This window comes from Pongo abelii, chromosome 19 (assembly GCF_028885655.2).
Source record: "Pongo abelii isolate AG06213 chromosome 19, NHGRI_mPonAbe1-v2.0_pri, whole genome shotgun sequence".
NCBI classification, from domain to species: Eukaryota; Metazoa; Chordata; class Mammalia; order Primates; family Hominidae; genus Pongo; species Pongo abelii.
Genome location: NC_072004.2, coordinates 11675561 through 11696494, shown reverse-complemented (window position 1 = coordinate 11696494; position 20934 = coordinate 11675561). Strand labels below are relative to the sequence as shown.

General features: G+C 41.4%; 1 protein-coding gene across 2 annotated transcripts in view; it reads right to left on the bottom strand.

Annotated features, from left to right (window-relative positions):
- DNAH9 (dynein axonemal heavy chain 9) overlaps nucleotides 1-20934 on the bottom strand; it is a 382482-nt gene that overhangs the window by 262655 nt on the left and 98893 nt on the right. For both annotated transcript variants that reach the window (XM_024235511.3, XM_054535462.2), the window contains 6 exons: nucleotides 18753-18883; nucleotides 18299-18425; nucleotides 13184-13336; nucleotides 11822-11947; nucleotides 8630-8869; nucleotides 7884-8044 (listed from right to left, as the gene is read on the bottom strand). In XM_024235511.3, the coding sequence (XP_024091279.3) occupies nucleotides 7884-8044; nucleotides 8630-8869; nucleotides 11822-11947; nucleotides 13184-13336; nucleotides 18299-18425; nucleotides 18753-18883 (938 nt within the window). The remainder of the gene's footprint in view (nucleotides 1-7883; nucleotides 8045-8629; nucleotides 8870-11821; nucleotides 11948-13183; nucleotides 13337-18298; nucleotides 18426-18752; nucleotides 18884-20934) is intronic.

The following is a 20934-nucleotide window of genomic DNA, read 5'->3' as shown; positions in this document are numbered from 1 at the left end:
GCACGTTCTGCACATGTATCCCAGAACTTAAAGTATAATAATAAAAAAAATTATGTGAAGTGAAAAAAGCCTGGCACAAGCAACTATCTATTGTAAGATTCCGTTTATATGAAATGCCCAGAATAAGCAACGTTAAAGAGACAGAAAGTAGACTAGTGGCTTCTGGGGCTAGGGGTGGTTTCCTGGTGGATGAGAATTAACTATAAACGATCAAGAGGGATTTTATTGTGAGGGGATTGAAATGTTCTAAAGCTGATTTACAGTAATGGTTGCACAGAGTAAAGTCACTAAAAAATCATTGAACTCTACACTTAAGATGAGTAGTTTTTTGATATGTAAAATATACCTTAATAAAGTTGTTTTTATTTTATTTTTTAATTTTTCCATAAGTTATTGGGGTACAGGTGGTATTTGGTTACATGAGTAAGTTCTTTTGTGGTTATTTGTGAGATCCTGGTGCACCCATTACCTGAGCAGTATACACTGCACCATAGATGTTGTCTTTTATCCCTCATCCCCCTCCCACCCTTCCCCCAAAGTCCATTGTATCATTCTTAGACCTTTGTGTCCTCATAGCTTAGTTCCCACATATCAGTGAGAACATGCGATGTTTGGTTTTCCATTCCTGAGTTACTTCACTTAGAATAACAGTCTCCAGTCTCATCCAGGTCATTGCAAATGCTGTTAATTCATTCCTTTTTATGGCCAAGTAGTATTCCATCGTATATATATACAACAGTTTCTTTATCCACTCATCGATTGATGGGCATTTGGGTTGGTTTCACGATTTTGCAATTGTGAATTGTGCTGCTATAAACATGCATGCACAAGCATCTTTTTCGAATAATGACTTCTACTCCTCCGGGTAGATACCCAGTAGTGGGACTGCTGGATCGCATGGCAGTTCTACTTTTAGTTCTTTAAGGAATCTCCACACTGTTTTCAATAGCGGCTGTACTAGTTTACATTCCCACCAGCAGTGTTCCCTGTTCACTGCATCCATGCCAACATCTACTGTTTTTTGATTTTTTGATTATGGCCATTCTTGCAGGAGCAAGGTGGTATCGCATTGTGGACAGGAGATTTTGTTTTATTATATATATTTTTAAAAGAACAGGGAAATAAAGTTGTTTTAAAGATATACATATATATAATAAAAACAAAATCTTCTATAGCAACGACAACTTTAAAAAGACCCAGAGATCACATTAAGAAATAACCAAAATATAAAGATAAACTTTTCCAGAAAACATGATTGCACATATGAATAAACAGAAATATACCACATGTTATAAAGATGGCTGTTTCTTCCAAATGAAGTTGAAAGTATTAAGGCACACCAATCAAAAACCCCAGTGGTTTATATTTTTGAATTTGTCATTTGAAAGAAGAAACAGAAGTGCTAAAAAAGAGAAAGTGGAAATGAAGGTAGATGATGCAGAGCTTTACCCTACAAATATTACAACTCAGGATAAAGCAAACATCTTTAAATACTGTGGCACAGAGAGGGACTGATAGACTGATGGAACAGAATACATAGTTTTGAGGTAGACTGATGAACTTAGAACTTCAAATATGGTAGAGCAAACATCATAAATCATTAAGAAGAACTGGTTACTCACCAAAAAACGTTAAGCCCACTAGTCACTTTGAAAACAGAAGAAATAACATTATATACTCCCCACTGTCATTCCTGTGGGATTTCTTTGCCCAGAATATCACCCTTTGGAGAGCCATCTCTCCTCCACAGCTTGTATTCTGATGGGCTGTCAATCATACCTTTCCTATCCTTGGGGCTGGAGGACAAGGCTCAGGTTGGGCAAAATACTCAATCTCATTGGCTGCAGCGACTGGCTCAGAGATGGGCACATGATCCAAATAGGACCAATCGGAGACCTCCCTCAAGGAATTTGCTATACATGCCGGGCAAGAGAGGGTCTCTCTTCCTCCTGAGTCAGGAGTTATAAAGGCATAGGCATAGAGACCATCTTTCCAGACTGTGCAAACAAGAAGTCAACATTCAGAAGAAGTAAAGTCATGAAATATGAGAGAGTTTAAACCCTGATATCTCCTAGTTTAGGTCCCAGAGCTGGTTATACTGCGGCAAGCTGGACTCATTTTCCAGATGTGTGAGATAAGTCTTTTTTCGGTCACTTCTATCACTGGTAACTGAAAATGTTTTCACAAAAATGTTTTGACTCACTTTACTCAGTAATCAAAAGATTTCCTAAATAATTAAAACAGGTTAAAGGAAAAATTAAAATAAACTAGGCTAGAATGAAATATAGAGGAATATAAAATTGATCTTGAAAAAAATGGATTTTCTAACCATAGAAGTGATAAAAGAATATCCCAGAGAAAAATGGGCAATGACAGTAATAAATAATTAAGAGGAGAAGAAAATCTAATAGCTAATAAACACATAAAAATGTTCAACCTATGAGCAATTAATGACATCCAAATCTAAACTTGATACAATTTTGAATAATAAAAGTAATAAAGTAACAGTAATACTTAATGCTAGTCAGGGTGTTGTGCAATTAATACTTTAATAAAGTGAGAGTAGGAATAACATTTTTTCACGAACGATTTGAAAGTATGTATCATCTAATTATTCTGCTTCTTGGAATCTATCCTAAGGAAAAATATGAAATTTTTGCTTAAAATTGTACATATAAGTGAGTTCATACAGCTTTATTTTTAATAGTGAAAGCTTAGATGTAACTTAAATAACCCATAATATGGTATGCTACATAAATTATGGGATACTTATAAATAGACTATAATTCAGCCATTAGAGTGTTTTAGAAAAATATTTAGAGAACATGCATAATATAATGTTAAATAAAACAAGCAATCTATGATGTTTTATATATAGGATATGATCTCAGTTTCATTTTTCAACATTCTACATGTAGAATGAAACAAACTACATATTAACAATGGCTATCTATGGGTGACTTTTATTTTCTTTTGTATAGAATACTAAGCTTTCCAAATTTTCTCCAGCAAAAACATCAGAGAAAAACTTAAAGAGAAAGCATATGACTTTTGCTAGCTGTGTCCTTGCCCAGAAAATCACCTTGAAAGCCTCTTGCATCAATTATATTTCACCTACTTGCAGGAGTTCCTGAGAAATTAAGGGGTACTCAACATTGATAAGCAGTTGATTAAAACAGTACTTAACACAGCACAGGGCAGAAAGGGGCATTTGTGTGTGAAGGTGAAGGAAGGGGAGCAAAGCAGGAGGAGATCATCCAAAGGTCGAGAAACAACTTATGAGAATTGCTTTTGTTCAGCCTGAAAAAACATTTCCATTTAGTTCTTCAACTTAGTTTGGTGCCGAAGTCCTGTGACAAGGGCTGAACCATTGCACCTATTTATATATTCAAGTCCCATCCAGGCAGTGCGAAATTCCAAAGAAACAGGCATAATCATTTGGATGTACTGTAAAACGGGTGTGCTTTTAATGAATGTGCAAAGGTTGTATGGATCAATTGTCCATTTGATTAATTCTTCTGGCAGGAGAGAATTAAATATACTTAGGCTACACACCAGTAAAAGCTGAATGCTTTTTAAAATGTGATTTTCTATGTTGAGGCCAATTTTTTTCTGTGCAAAAAACATTTCTTGAGATAATAATGGAAGTCAATGAGAAAATGGAATTTGCCATATAAATATTCAGCTACATACTACTTTGTCAGAAAAGCAACTAATGTGCAAACAAGGTGAAGGTCTGTATAGTATTCACCATTATTTTAGCTAACCTTCCTTTCAAGTTCTTATTTGCATCATTTCACAATAGAGGCCATAAATCCCTATTTCAGAAATAACGCATTGTCAAAACTTTACCCTTTCCCTCTATAAGGTATTCAGCACCAGTGTACTAGAGACCTCTAAATCCAAAAGAGGTAATTATCTTCAATTCCTGGGCGAGTGCAAAGGCCCAGGGAAAAGACAAATCTTGTACTTTTTATCACTTGGAATGATAATGTCTGATATATCGGTGGAAAGGACGGAAATATTCTGAAGGCCTGGCACATATCTAGAGGCTCAGGAATCATTTCATTGCATTCACTCAAGGAGTATTTCTTGAGTGCCCATTGTGTGCTAGACACAGTGCTAGGTCCTGAGAGTAGAGAAGAAATGAAGGTCAATGTTATCTTGGAACATACAGTCTAGAGCGCGGGATAGATTTATCAAATTGCCCAAATACATAAGGGCTTCATTATTCTGTCCCAAGTGGTATAAACTCCCAGAAGGTCAATGTTATCTTGGAACATACAGTCTAGAGCACGGGATAGATTTATCAAATTGCCCAAATACATAAGGGCTTCATTATTCTGTCCCAAGTGGTATAAACTCCCAAACTATTAGCTCATATTCCAAGACAGGCAGAAAAATTCATTGCAGTAGGGAAGACTGACTATACAGGACCTCCTTCCTGCTAATGACTGAGAATGGCCCTAAAGACAGATACTAGAAGAGTCCAGTCTGAATGAAAAGGTGGGAACCACTTCTCCTTTAACCCAGACAGGATGAGCTCCTCCAACTAATCGGCCCAAGTAACACCTGTAAGACTCCACGCCCCCCACCCCCAATTCCAGTTGCTGCTTCCTTTACCATCTAGCTACAGAGAGATCGACATCTCCCTCTGGAGAGGTGCTATTTGCATTTGTCTTAAGCTGAGGTAGGGAGGAAGATGGATTCCAAGCTAAGAGCAAAACACAGAGTAGCTGTTTCTTCTTCACTGGGAGCCAAGACACAGACAGAGTCCTGGACAGACCTTGCCCCTAAGTCAACTTCCCTGCTTGATTCTGTCTAATCTTATGATCTGGGTCCTCAATATTTAAATGTCATTCATTCATTTGATGATTATTAATTCAACACTTACTAGGGGCTGGGGACATAACAGCAAACACGATAGACAAACGTTCTTGATTGCTAGAGGTTTACATTCCAAAGGGGAATGCCAACAAGAAGTAGGCAAGCCAGGTCATTTCAGAATGGGGGAAACGTTAAGATCAACAGAGGCTTTGTCAGGGTTACCTGCTCTATCTCTGTGTGTGTGTGTGTGTGTGTGTGTGTGTGTGTGTGTGTGTGGTGGGAGAGGCTGCCTTTTAGAAACAGTGGTCAGGGAAGGCCTCTGAGGACAGAGAGTAGAACAAAAGCATGAGAAGGTACCAGTGGAACAGACGGCCTTGAGAATGGCATTCTAGGAAGAGGGAAGCACATGTGTGCAGGTGCTGAGGTGGAATGAACTCCAGGTGATCAAGGAATAGAAAGGAGGCCATGTAGTTGGAGTATAGGGAGTGAGACATCAGGGTGATTGATGGGAACCACCAAGTCCCATGCAGAGTTCACATTTTGGTCCATGCAGAGTGGGGAGCCACTAGAGACAGTGATGTGCCCTCTAAGGGGTACCACAAAAAAGAGACATACAGAGTAAGAGGGAAGCAGTTCGAGTTGGACTCTCCTCTCCCCTTCCAGACTGGGGAGGAAAATGAATTAAAGAAGTGAAAAAACATAGGAGCAGACGAACCATCTTGACCATGATGCTTCAGCTATGAGGTGTTGAGCTATGAATCATGTTGGGATTTTCAGGTACTTACTTTGGATTTTCCATGTCCTATTCATTCCATGAACACAGTGACTGCAGTTTAACTGAACTGGAAATACTTATCAAATACTTGCAAGTATATCTGAGGATTTGACTAAAATACAAGTGATATCACTGAGAACAGGAGAAAAGTCCAAAAATAGCACAGATTCTATCTGGTCATTTTAACTGTAACTCACAATTTCTGACAATCTCTTCATTACCTACAAGTCATTCATCTCAGTGAACCAGTTATTCAGACATACAACTCCTTTTGGGGAAGAGGAGATTTAATGTTCGATGGAATTATAAGGAAAGGGTATGAACTCCCGGCAGAATTGACAGAAGTCTCAGCGGAATTAAAATACCATTTCTCCCATGCATCATGACTTATTGTTCTGCCCTCACTCTCCTTTACCTGTGTTGTGCTGTCAGATGAATCTTCATAAAGTACAGATTTCACACTCTGATGAAATTTCTCAATAGTTTATCACTACTTACTGGATAAAGAATATATTCTTCATACTCTATATTCTGACTGACTCCTTCATGGCTGACTACCTCCCCCAAAGTCTGAACTCCCTCTTCTAGGAACATATCTTGAGTTTTCCCACGTCTGTGACTTTGCCCACAATATGCCATTTTTCAGCAATATTTATCAATAACTCCTTAACTTTTGGGGATGCATAGCATTTTAACAATGAATGCTGTATATCCTCTTAATAGAAAAAGTTACTTGTGAACAGATTTCTATACAATTTCATGGACACCCCGACAGTAATCTCATAACCTATTGAAATCCTACTGGAATCCAATACATCCTTCAAGCTCCAGATCAAATACCATCTCTTCCCTGAAGCCTTTCCAGTTCTTTTCCTTCTACTGTGAGTGGGGCCCTCTGTGCTCAAAGGGCTTTCTGCTGAGTCACCTGCTTGGAAATTTTTTGCATATGGCCTCGTACCTTATTTTATACTATGGCCTTGTACTTTTCCCCTTGGTGATATTTAAATTTGTATCTACATATGTCTTATTTCCCTCATTAGAACTGGAGTTTAAGGGCAGAAAATGTTTTAGTCATCTTAGTATTCCCAGTGACTTGTTCGGTGTCTAGTGTGAATTCATTCATGTGTGAATTAATATTAAGTGATGGAAATGATGTCTTTCTAAAAAAAAAAAAAAAAAAAAGCAAGCTCCTGAATGGTTGGAACTACCTTGCTTATTTCTTTGCATTCCCAGAGTAAGAGGTACTGAATAAATGTGCCAGTTAGTTCATCAACTGATTGACAAGAAAATAATAATAGGGATCGATTACTGAGCACTTATATACTAACCTCCTTAGGAGTATTACTGTCTTTTTTATATGCTTGTTTTAATGAACCATATTTATTTTTAGAAATACACCTGGAAAGCAAAATACATTATTCACTTACTTAAGAGTTCTTCATTAAATTGCACCATGACATTTTCAAGAGAATAGTTTTAGAAAGTTATTATAATCTTTGTGCAGTAAACATTCTATAGTATATTTCTTAACTTTAATGAATATACAGAGAAATACCTCTTTGTGTTTTATAAATGGAGGTGAGGGGGTTACCAGTATGCTTTTTAAATTGATACATATTTGACATATTTATGGGGTATATGTGATATTTTATTACGTGCATAGAATGTAATGATCAAGTCAGGGTATTTGAGTTATCCATCATCTTGAGTATTTATCATTTTTGTGTATTAGGAATAACTGAAGTTCTCTCTTCTAGCTACTTTGTACAATACAGTGTTGCTAGCTATAGTCATGCTATTCTGCTGTTGAATGACAGAACTTATACTTTTATCTAATTGTATGTTTGTATCTGTTAACCTACCTCTCTTCATCTCCCTCCTACTCTCCCTCCCAACGTTACTGTCTTTAATCCTTACAATAATCATGGAAGTTATGAGTTACCACTTCCATTTCACAGATAAGAAAACCAAAACTTAGGTCAATTTTTTTCATAATCAAACAGCTGGTACGTGTTAGGGCTGGTGTTAGAACTTGGGTGTGTATGACCACTTAGTAATTCCTCAAAAAGTCACGGCTCATTGATTTGCTCTGGATTTGTTCCAAGAAAGGCTCTGCCCTACATCCTTTCAGTTTCACTTTAAACTGGCTCTGTTGAGTCAGGCCCTTTCCCTGTAGCTCTATGGACAAATAGCAAGTGACAGGGACTTTGACCCTAGATGCCCACTAGCTGGCCCGAAGCAGACAGCAGTAAGGCTGTCAGTGGTTGACACCAGTGCTCACCTGTCAGTCAAAGGTGTGATCACCAGGCGAGGTGTGTTTCCCAGGTACTCATAGGAATACAAAAACTGGGCATCACAGATGTTGGCAAAGCAGTGTTTGACCTCATCATCCCAACGATGGCGCAGCTGAGACAGCCAGAGGAAAGCCTGGGCATTGTCTACCTAAAGAGAGAGTGGTAGAGTAGGTGGGTGAATCGTAGGCAGCAGGTGGTCCCTTGGCCACAAGACACACAGGGGTCTGATGCCTTGGCTGTTGACTGCTGCTAAAGTGTGCAGCATGCTGTGGCCACCGCAGCATAGAAAGCACAAGCTGCTCTGATTACAGGGTTCTATCCCAGCACTTTGGGAGGCCAAGGCAGGCGGATCACCCGAGGTCAGGAGTTTGAGACCAGCCTGACCAACATGGAGAAACCCCGTCTCTACTAAAAATACAAAGTTAGCTGGGCGTGGTGGCACATGCCTGTAATCCCAGCTACTTGGGAGGCTGAGGCAGGAGAATCGCTTGAACCCGAGAGGCGGAGGTTGCGGTGAGCCAAGATCACACCATTGCACTCCAGCCTGGGCAACAAGAGCGAAACTCCGTGTCAAAAAAAAAAAGAAAAAAAGTAGGAGCAGCCACTGTGATCCTCCCCCAGCTGTCTGGTCAGTGCTGTACAGACCCTGGGGCCCCCATATTTTGGCTGTATGCGAGCTGTTCTCAGTGTAGCTGTACACAAAAGTGGGCACCCCTGGATGTTTGGGACCCACCTTCTGAGCAATCATCTTGGCTACCACATCCCGGGCATGCACATCGATGGTGCATATGGTCATAATCTTCTGCCGGTCTCCCTTGGAGAGCTGGCCAATCAGCATGGTGATGAGGGTTTTGAGCTGGGCCACTTGCTTCTTATTATAGTCCTTCATGGCACTCTCATAGCCTTCCTCCAGCCTGGCAAATGCCATGCCCACTTCTGTTGTCCACCAGATCTGAGTACAGGTCAGGGCCACCTGTGGCAGCAAGAGTTGCCTAGTAAAGCTGTTACCATGGCTGTTTCCAACCAACCCACTTATCACACAGCAAGGGCTCAGGATGTAATTGTGTGGGTGACATGAGCCCCATCCCTCCCTCTTCCACCAGCACTGATTAAGTGAACCATATGCTCTAAACCCTTGAAGGTGTGAAGTTGTTGCGGCACAGGTGGGAAAAGCACTTTCTGCTCCTGAAAAATGTATCATCCGGTTGAGAAGAACCCAAGATTGACTGATAAAGGCCGGTAGCTTCTAGAAATTGTGATGTGGATGATTCAGCCTTTTACTTCCCAGAGGTAGCAACTTTCCCAAGCTTGGGAGGATGACAATATGTTGCCCAAGCATCCCAGTGACACCCAGTCTTTGCTCTGCTCCTCTGTGGTCTGACAACCTAATTTAGTGAGCCACTGCTGATCACCTATGGCACACATTTGCTCTTCTATCATACTTTCACTACATTTTAAAGATATTTTAAAACCTTAAAGTGCCTATTTTTAAATGCCAAGATGGAAGATATTGAAATTCAATTGTGGTTAATAAGATTTGCATTTTCAGAGATTAAAAATAAATAAATAGAAAAAGCAATTGAAATACATATTTCTTCTATTTGCTGGAAAGCTTTGTATGGAACATGCATAACTTTGATTATTCATGGTGGGGAATTTAGATCCATTGCTCATCTGTAGTATCATTTGGTTTGAGGGACACCACTCTAGGTGACATTTACTGCAATAGAGGGAGGCAACACATTCTCTTGTCTCAAAATTCTGATGCAGGTAAACAAGGAAGCCTGATGGGAATTACTCCCTTTGTGAAATGGAGAATCTTGCTGTAGTAAATAGCACCATTTCTGTTCATCCACTTTTCCCTTTGAGTTTATGTCCCATTAGATTTTGTTAAAGAAGCTCCTCCTCATTGGCAGCCTTACTGGGATAACTTGAGAGAATGTTCCAACCCTACTGTTAATAAACACCTCTTCTTCTCTGCAGTGCAGACTCCTTTCTCTTCTCTTCTTCATAGCCAAATTTCTCCCTGCTATCCACGCACATTCACTGTGAATACTTTCTTTTTATATATTTATTTACTTTTTTTTGAGATGGAGTCTCGCTCTGTCGCCCAGGCTGGAGTGTAGTGCCACGATCTCAGCTCACTGCAAGCTCTGCCTCCTGGGTTCACGCCATTCTCCTGCCTCAGCATCCCAAGTAGCTGGGACTACAGGTGCCCGCCACCATGCCCAGCTAATTTTTTGTATTTTTTAGTAGAGATGGGGTTTCACTGTGTTAGCCAGGATGGTCTCGATCTCCTGACCTCATGATCTGCCCACCTCGGCCTCCCAAAGTGCTGGGATTACAGGCGTGAGCCATCACGCCCAGCCACTGTGAATACTTTCTACTTTTTCCCACTCCTCAATTTTCCCCTGCAATGTGGCCCCTTCCCTACCACTCCCCTGAAATGGCCTCACCAAGTTTATCCATGAACCTTCTTCATCCTCTTTATTTTGCTTGATCTCTTAGAAGTGTTTGACATTTCCTACCTCTTACCTGCTACCAACAGTTTCTTACTTGGTTTCCATGATTACTGTTTCCCAGTTTTCCTTCTGCCCCCAAAGATCATTTCTCATTCTGCTTTACTGGTTCCTCCTTCCTCCTCCCCAGGCTCTGAATGATGCTCAAGAATTTGTTCTGCACTCTCTTCTCACTCTACATACTTTCCAAGGGCAATCTTATCTACTCTATGGCTTTGATGACTACTAAATGTCTGCAACCCCCAAACAGAGCAACACTACTACTATACCTTAACTGAGGGAAGGAGGAGGGGCCTACTGTAGCCAGAGTTACTTTAAACATTTCTTGTTAGGTCTGGCTTCTCTCTTATTATGCTTCTAAGAAACCTATAAGGAATTCAGATCTATCTCAGAATCAAGTCACACTCTCTCACATGGTCTATAGGAACTGGCTTCCAGAATCCACCTGCAGCCTTTGCTCCTCCTCTGCTTACTCTGGCTCAGACATGCCTGCTCACCCTGGCTTCTGAGCCTCGGCTCTTCCTCCTACTTGGTTGCTCTTTGCTCCCATTTTTAGCTTGCTAACTCCTGCTTCACATCTCAGCTTTCATATCATATGCTCAGGGGCGTATCCCCAGACCTCATGAGCTATCTGTATGCTCCCAGAGTACCCTGAGCCTCCCCTATTAAAACACCTGTCATGGCCGGGCGCGAAGGCTCACGTCTGTAATCCCAGCACTTTGGGAGGCCGAGGCGGGCGGATCACTTGAGTTCAGGAGTTTGAGACCAGCCTGGCCAGCATGGTGAAACCCCATCTCTACCAAAAATACAAAAAAAATTAGCCAGGCCTGGTGGCGCATGCCTGTAGTCACAGCTACCTGGGAGGCTGAGGCAGGAGAGTGGCTTGAACTTGGGAGGTGGAGGTTACAGTGAGCCAACATCGTGCCACTGCACTTCAGCCTGGGCGACAGAGCAAGACTCCGTCTTAAAAAACAAAAAACAAAACAAAACAACAACAACAAAACACCAGTCATATGTGTCAGCAGTTCAGTTCCACATGAGTCTGTAAACTCCAGCAAGACAGGATTCATTGTCTTGTTCCCTGCTGGTGTGTCCTGTGCTCAGCACAGAGCTTGGCACATAGAAAGTAGGCTGGCTCAAAGAGTTGAACTGTTGACATTTTCTCCCTTCTGTAGCCAATGAGGGCAAAAAGAGATCACCCTTGATCTCCCAAGGTCAGGGTTGACTTAGGTCATGATTGTTAATCCCCCTGCTCCCACCTGCTGACCGCTCACAGTGGTCTGGGATTCAAGCCTTCCTGGCTGTGAAGCACGCAGCCAGCCTGATGTCTACCAGCTGCTGAAGGCTGGGGGAGGCTGCGGAGGAAGACAGCCCCATGGAGGATGGGGATCCCATTAGGAGAATACCTGAGCTGGGTAGTCAAAAAGCCACTGCTCCCTCGGCTTTTCTTCATAGGCAGTTACACCTTCTGTCATCTCATGCCTCACAGTGGCCTTCATGTGACCAAGGACATGGTTCAGCCATATTTCTACCTGAAAGAACAACTCGGGTTAGACGCTGGGTACCTAAGAAGTTTTGATTAGTCCTACATATTTTCTTCCACTCAGTCTGAGGGAGTGAAGGAAAGGGAGCCCAGACATTGTATATAGCCCCAAGTGGCTGCCAGAAGGTGCAGAGAGACGTGCTGTTTACGTAATCCGGGATGGTGGTAAGTGAGACCCAGACTTAATTAACAGCAGGCTGATGTGTGCATTTGGAATATGCAGGACAGAGTAGCAGGTTAAGGGGGTGGGGGCTGTCACCCAGAGCTCACACAAGGAAATAGAAATCTGGGTTGAGCTGGGTGTAAATAAATCAGTGGCTTCTTATGACCTTGTCCGCTCTGAGTATGAAGCGCAAACCAGGATTGTATTCCCCATCTAAATGCTTTCTGGGTCTACAGAAAGAACACATTGTGAATGAAACCCCAGGGCCACCCTCATATAACTGAGAAGCAATTATTTTCTGGCACTAGAATTGCTTTCTTAGATATAGGTGATAAGGGTGGAACCCTGTAAAATATCCTTATCCCAGCTGTTATTTGGCACTAGATGAGAATCCCCAGGGGCAATGCTTTGCTGGATCATTTCGGATGATAACCAAAGAAAGGCTTATACTTTAGCGGTGGTGCTAATGGATGGGAAGGAGGCTTAAGGGGTTAAATGGTCCCATGGTTTGCGTCCCTTGCATTGGACATGGAGATTTGGAGGAGGCAGTTCCTGGAGCATGGTGGTAGTTGGTTCTCCAAGGGGAAGGCTGTGGGAGGAAGTGATGCTGAGGCACATGCGTGCAGAGAGGGGACATCTCAGGAAAGCAGTTGGTTCCACGAAAGGACATTTTTCTCCCAGGGAGGGTGTCAGTGTCCCAGATTCCCCCGGAGGATGCTCCAGGGGTTGCCATGTTGACGTCTCCTGGTGCCGCTAATCATTTTTAAATCCTTTTCTCATTAACTTGGGTAGTTGTTTATGTGCATTTTATTCCCCTCTGCACAGGTCTTTGGTTAAGGAAAAGATATGAATGTTGACATGTGTCCTTCTCTGAAAGAAGAAAGCAGGGCGCCAGCTGCTGCTCCAACGTCAGTTCCAGTCAAAGAAGCTGGCTCTTGGAGGGCATGGACAGCAGCTCTGGACCAAGGCCAGAAAGGCCCTCCTACAGTTGATGCTGATCATATTTGAATGAAGGCATTTGAGAGAGAAAAGCAGAAGGAGGGGAAAGGGCTATTGTGTTACCTGCCCGCTGCAGTCACAGGGCTCACTGAAAGCCACATACTCTTCTTCTTTGCTGTACATGCCGAGGCTTGTCTTGGTTGGTTCCCCACTGGCATCTAGCTGGAATCGCATCTTGGCCATGTTGTGAAAGAGTTTGGAAAGGTGACGTTGAACCTATGAAGGGAAACCAGGCCAAAGGATCATAGAACGTGTTCGGGAAGCTGCTTATTAGAATTGTTTAGAGGCCTACCATGTGGCAATCATTGTGAAAGACAGAGTGGTGGATACCAAACATTTAGAAGGAAGTTTGTGGGAACAACGCTGATGTGAGGACAGGAATAAAATGAATCCGTAGACGTGGCCAAAGGAAGACTGAATAAAACTAATGAGAGTCGTGCACTAGCTATAAACCAACTAAGTCACAATGGTTTGACTAAATTTGGATTGGCCTACTACAGATAGGACTAGATTGGAGAAAAATATGATGGTCAAGTTGTAAACCTTCTTCCTAAGAAAACACTACCATGGTACAGGACATGAGCAAAGGACCATCTAGTAGAAGAATGCTAACATACACTGAATCTGGTGAGTCAACAGTGGTGGTGGCAGAGGCCTGTGGAAGAAGTCACCCAATTTTTTTTTTTTTTTTTTTTTGAGACGGAGTCTTGCTCTGTCGCCCACGCTGGAGTGCAATAGCGCAATCTCGGCTCACTGCAACCTCCACCTCCCAGGTTCAAGCAATTCTCCTGCCTCAGCCTCCTGAGTAGCTGAGATTACAGGCGTGTGCCACCATGCCTGGCTAATTTTTGTATTTTTAGTAGAGATGAGGTTTCACCATGTTAGTCAGGCTGGTCCTGAACTCCTGATCTTGTGATCCACCCACCTCGGCCTCCCAAAGTGCTGGGATTACAGGTGTGAGCCACCACACCCGGCCATAGCCACCCCATTCTTGAAACCTCTTCAGTTCAACAAACACACATCAGAAGGGTTCGAAGCAGCGCAGGCATGCTCATGGCAAGCATAAAGTCTGGCTGTGCCAGGCTGCTCCCAGCCATGGCATCTGAGGAGTAGAGGTCCTCTACAGTGATTGCCTAGGGCTGTAATGCTAGGAGGGATGCTGGACAGAGCTATGTTGTGGTCCTGAGGTGAAGAAAATGGCAGACTGAAGGAAAAAGAATAAACAGAACCTGCCCCCTGGTAGAGCTTCTTGAATAATTACAAAGGGCCCTCCAGCTGCTGGTATCCTGACTTTTAATGCTAAATTTAGAACAACCAGCTCTCCAGCTTATGAGATGAGAGGACAAATCTAAGAGTGTTTAGGTAAACTGTGAAGGTACCCATGGAAACACCACCCACACTGATTTGGGACAAATACCAAGATAGACCTTTCTTTATTGAAAAACAAATGTAAATTAAAAATAACAACAATATAGAACCTATGAAAATATCCCAAAATTTAAAAGGAGAAAACAGGACTCAAGAGGGCCAAGAAGAGCATATATATATAAAATATATAATGTATCTATGTTATTTTATATATAATATATAATTAGTATGTATAATATAGAATATTAATATAATATTAATATTTTTATCTAATCTAATATATAATTATTATTAACATATTATATATTATTAATTATTAATATATTAATATATAATATATACAATATATTATATTAATAATATATTAATATAATACTAATATATAATTATATATTATATATAGCTAAATTTTATATAGGTATATATACTATGTATGCTATAAAGTAACATTATATATATAATTTTATATATAAATTTTTTTAACCTTTATACATAATTATATATAACTTTACATAAAATTGTATATGAAATTTTTTAAACCTTTAATAATGGAAACAAATCAATTTGGAAACCATCACCTTGTTTTTCTTTCAATTACATTAAAGAAACATGAAGTCTATAAAACGTGGTGAAAGATGAGTTGGCAGAGGTAGAGAAATAAAGTAAGGAGACTAACAATAACAGAGTACAGTTTATAGCAGTATTAGCAACACTAAAGTGCAGAATTGACATAAAAAATTAAATATGGTGGAAGAGCTTGAGAAACTTACTGATAAATGCCAAGGAAGAGGACTAAGAGATAAAAATATGATGAAAGAGAAGGTAATGTATATAGCATGTATAAAGTGGAATCTCAGCTTATGGAAGTATGATAAACCTGAATGAAAAAATATACAGATACATGGAATAGATGTATTATGTAAAAACATGCTAGAAGAAGACTTTTTCAAGATCATAAAAGTGCTGGTTTTCAGATAGGACAAAATCTCATCATGTTTTAGGGATAAATTAACAAAATAAAGCAAGTAGATAAGCATACAAATTTTTAGAAATTAATTTAAATTTTATTCTCTATAGGGACCTAGATAGAAAGAAATTAGGCTACCTAGAAATTTTTTTTAAAGCAGGCAGGCCTCAGATGACTTCTTTGTAACAACAAACAGCAGAGTGATATCTGCATGGATTGAGAGGTGATCACTGTGACTCATGAATTCTAACCCTAACCATTCACTTGCTCACATGTGAAATGACAGAGTCATAGATACAGAAGGAATTAGGACGTATTCCACCATGCTTCACCTCTTAGGGTGTGGGGAATACTCAAAAATGTACTCAAATCAAATAAGAAATCAATCAAAATAAATATTTAAGAATGAGTCCTATTCTGGTGGCTCATGCCTATAATCCCGACACTGTGGGAGGCCAAGACGGGAGGATCACTTGAAGCCAGGGGTTCAAAACCAGCAAGACCCCGCCTCTACAAAGAATTTTAAAAAATTAGCTGGGTGTGGTGGCTCATGCCTGTAGTTCCAGCTACTCTGGAGACTGAGGTGGGAGGACCGCTTGAGCACAAGAGTTTGAGGCTGCAGTGAGCTATGATCATGCCACTGCACTCCAGCCTGGGTGACAGAGCAAGATTCAACCTTAAAAAAAAATTAATTAATTTTTTTAAAAAAATGAGATATAAAAAAATCTGGCAGTGATCTGAACATAGAATGAATAAAAATACAGTTATAATACAGAATGCTAATGCATTAATAATAAATATTTCAACATCACCACACCTGGACTACTTTGGAAATATTTTCATCTATAGGAAAAAAAGAAGCGCTATAACTTTCAGGGATAATCTCTCTTTAGTACTTGCTTCTGATCAACAAATCAAAACCTAATTTCACTAAGTTAGAAAGGGTAGGTCAAAGACAAAAAAACTTATGCATGTTTTCATCCTTTGGCTCTGTTTGAGAAGCTCTTGTCTGTTGCTTGTCATGAAGCAAAAGGGTGGAAACTTGGCAATATCTAACAAGACTACATATGTATCTACCCTTTGAGCCAGCAATCTCACTTTTAGGAGTTTACCTGGAAGACAGACGGCCAACAATACAAAGTCCAAGGTTATTCAATGCCACATTCTTTGTAATTACAAAATATAATAAATAACCTATGGCCAAACTGTGGTATATCAATCCATGGAGTATGATGCAAATATTAAAAAATGAGGGAGATATCTTTGACTTGATATGGAGTGATTTCCAAGCTATGTAGCTAAGTAGAAAAAAGCAAAGTGCAAACAGGTAGGCGTAGCATGCTACCTTTTGTGTACGAAAGAAGGGGAAATTAGAAGCTGTACATGCATGAATGTAAATATGCATTTGCTTATTTTTGTAAAGATAGACATAGGAAAGCTAACCCAGAAATTAATGAAATTGGTTACCTATAGGGGGTGGAGCAGAGGTGGTTATGGCATGAAAGGAACAGAGGAGGCAAGGATACATCTCTGAATATATACATATCTTTTTGCATAGTTTGACTTTTGGAATCCTATCAGTGTCATACATATTCAAACAATCAAATAAACAAGTATGGGAAAAACCCTAACACTGAAAGCAAAATGAAGCAAATGAGCCCAACTATTCTTTAAATGAATAACAAAATCACATGAGGAAAAAGAACTCATCCAAGCATTTTGAGACCCAGACAATGTTGAGAGCAGAAGTTCTCATAGTGTAGTCCCTAGACCAGCAGCATATTGGGAAAATTCTTAGAAATGCAAATTCTCCAGCTCTACCCAGACGTAGTGAATCAGAAACAGTGGGAGTGGGACCAAGGAATCTGTACTTCGACAAGCCTTCCAAGTGATTCTGATGCACTCCCAAATTTCAGAACCAATGTCTGTAGCTCCAAATACCAACACTGCTTCAATCAGTTACTTTAATACTCAAAAAACCTTCGAACACAGCAGGTTTCTTCTGTTTTACAGATAAGGAAAGATAGTTGCTAAGAAGTCACATGTCCAAGACTGTATGGCTAGTAACTGTCTAGAACCAGAAGCCAGAACCCCACATTTTGGGCTTCCCATATATGCTTTTGCCAATAAGCCTTACCTCCATATTCAGTTAACATAACTTCCAATCTTATCTCCCTATAGAAATTTTAGCTATCGAGTTTGGCCGGTATTTCCTGGATCTTTCTTCAGAATCAGATTGAAGGCATTCTCTGCCAAGCCTCAACCCCTTCCAAAACCTTTGCCATCCTCAAAGATTCTCAGTTCTTTGTTAGAGATTAGCCTCTGATGGGCCAGAGGGCATGCTGAGCAGCAATACTGATGGGGATTAAGAAAGCTCCGAGGTGGCCGGGCGCAGTGGCTCACAGTTGTAATCCCAGCACCTTGGGAGGCTGAGGTGGGCAGATCACGAGGTCAGGAGATCAAGACCACCCTGGCCAACATGGTGAAACCCTGTCTCTACTAAAATACAAAAAAAATCAGCCGGCATGGTGGCATACACCTGTGGTCCCAGCTACGCGGGAGGCTGAGGCAGGGGGATGGCTTGAACCCAGGAGACGGAGGTTGCAGTGAGCCGAGATCGTGCCACTGACTCCAGCCTGGGCTACAGAGCAAGAATCCATCTAAAAAAAAAAAAAGGAAAGAAAGAAAGCTCCGAGGTATGTGATGATGCTGGGGGCAACACAGACAGGTCTGAAGTACAGAATCTGCCAGAGATAAGAGGCATGATGGGGAGCCAGAAACTGCCTCCTGCTGGGTACCCCTCAGCCCTCCTAGACCTTTCTGCAGATGCTCCTCCAGCTTACCTGTTGTGGAGCTGTGCCGTTGGAAAGGATGTCTAACAGATCGGAGGAAGAAAGAAAGTAAAACCGCGGGAAGGCAAGCCTCTTGGTGTCGAGGTACTCTGCCAGGGCCTTCTCACACAGGCACAATCTGAGGGCACAGAATATAGAATTTCCCAATTAAGAATGTCTAGACCCATGGATACACATACATTACCTAAATGTACGTATATGCAATAGACGGAACATATGCAGAAATTAGCACAATAAACACTTAGAGATATTTGCAAAGATATACATGGATGTGTCTACCTTGGCGTCAACACCTCTAATAATGCCCCCATGCTACCCAAACACACAGGCAAAGAAAGGGACATGCAAGGCACACATACTCACTCCTGCCCACTGGTCTCAGAGACGATGGGGAAAAGGAAATGATGCCTTCTTATTAGAGAAGGGGTAACGGGTGGACCCTCACCTGCCCTGAATATCCTCCAGCTTTTCATACAGGCCTGGCTTGTTGGTGGTTTTCACTACATTTCGAGTTTTCTGGGCATCATAAGCTAGCTCTTTAAAGTCAATGTCGATGCCTTCAAACCTTTTAGAATCCTGCAAATAAAAATGTGGAAGCAATTAACCACCACTCCACTCAGTTCCTAGAAGCTCCCTCCATGGAGCCAGTTAGAAGCAGAAACTCGTTCCTGGGTTGTCAAATACAGAGAATAGACTCAAGGAAGGAAACACCCTTAGTTTAAGCTGCAGTTCTCCAACATTTTCAGCTTAGAACCCATTTACATTTTCAAAAATTATTTAGGAGTCCAAAGAGCTTTTGTTTATGTAGGTACTATCTATCATATCTTTCAATATTTTCTGTACCAGAAGCTAAAGCTTTTTTTAAAAGAAATTTCTAAAATATTCATTAATGCATTTAGACTGGGCGCTGTGGCTCACACCTGTAATCCCAGCACTTTCGGAGGCTGATGCAGGCTGATGGTTTGAGGCCAGGAGTTCGAGACCAGCCTGGCCAACATGGTGAAACCCTGTCTCAACTAAAAATACAAAAATTAGCTGGGCTGGGCTTGGTGGTGCACGCCTGTAATCTCAGCTACTACTCGGGAGGCTGAGGCATGACAGTCGCTTGAACCTGGAGGGTGGAGGTTGCAGCTGCAGAGAGCCAAGATCATGCCACTGTACTCCAGCCTGGGCGACAGAGGGAGACTTTGTCTCAAAAAAAAAAAAAAAAAAAAAAAAAGGGGCATTTAAAAAGTAGCAATAAATCTGGGTGCGGTGGCTCACACCTGTAATCCCAGCACTTTGGGAGGCAGAGGCGGGTGGATCACAAGGTCAGGAGTCTGAGACCAGCCTGACCAACATGGTGAAACTCCATCTCTACTAAAGACACACACACACACACACACACACACAAAAGCCAGTCATGGTGGCACGTGCCTGTAATCTCAGCTACTCAGGAGGCTGAGGCAGGAGAATCGCTCGAACCGGGAGGCGGAGGTTGTATTGAGCCGAGACCGTGCCACTGCACTCCAGCCTGGGTGACAGAGCGAGACTCCGTCTCAACAACAACAAAAAAAGTAACAATAATAAACCCGTTATGTTAGCATAAATAAAATACTTAAGTATATTTTCCAAAACCAAAAATAACAGTTGAAAATGGGGCATCATTTCACTTTTTGTCAAATCTCTACAATATCTGACTTAACAGAAAACTGCTTCTGTATCAATTTATTATGATATCACATGTCATCTGACCTCTGGAGAACCCCACTGTACACTCATGGAAGAATGGGAGAAAAAAAAAAGGCGGATAACATCTTAAGATGATTATTAAGATAATTTTGACCTTGAGGACTCCCTGAAGAGGTCTCAGAGACCCCAAGCCCCAGGCATACAATACTTGATTCCTAAGTCGATAGTGGATCTAACATTCTTTCTGGACCCATGCAAAAGTTTATATAACCAAAATGAATTTTCCCTCAGCAAATATACTCCTTTGATGTCAAAAGTAATCAGTTGTCATCATTTTTCCCCAGACATACACACTCACAGTATCATTGAAATGATTGACAGACTAGTATATGCAATGTGCTTCAGCCAAATACATGGCACCTGGTGAGGTGGTAGAGCTTGTGGTATTATTATTACATAACAACAATCATAATGGTATGTGCTATGTGCATTGTTTTAATGAAGACTCTGGAATAGATACTAGCATTAATCCCAATTTACACACAGGGAAACCAAGGCATTGAGAGGTTAAGTGTCCTGCCCAAGGTCCCACAGCTGCAAATGAGAGAATGAGGACTCAAGCCCAGGCCTGCCATTCCTTCCCTCTGTGATCCTGCCCCTTGCCCAAGAAGACCTAAAAACAAGAGGGTAGGCTGGGCACAGTGGCTCAAGCCTGTAATCCAAGCACTTTGGGAGGCTGAGGCGGGCAGATCACGAGGTCAGGAGTTCGAGACCAGCCTGGCCAACATGGTGAAACCTCGTCTCTACTAAAAATACAAAAATTAGCTGGGCGTGGTGGCACTCATCTGTAATCCCAGACACTCAGGAGGCTGAGGCAGGAGGATCACTCAAACCCAGGAGGCAGAGGTTGCAGTGAGCCGAGATCGCACCACTACACTCCAGCCTGGGCGACAGAG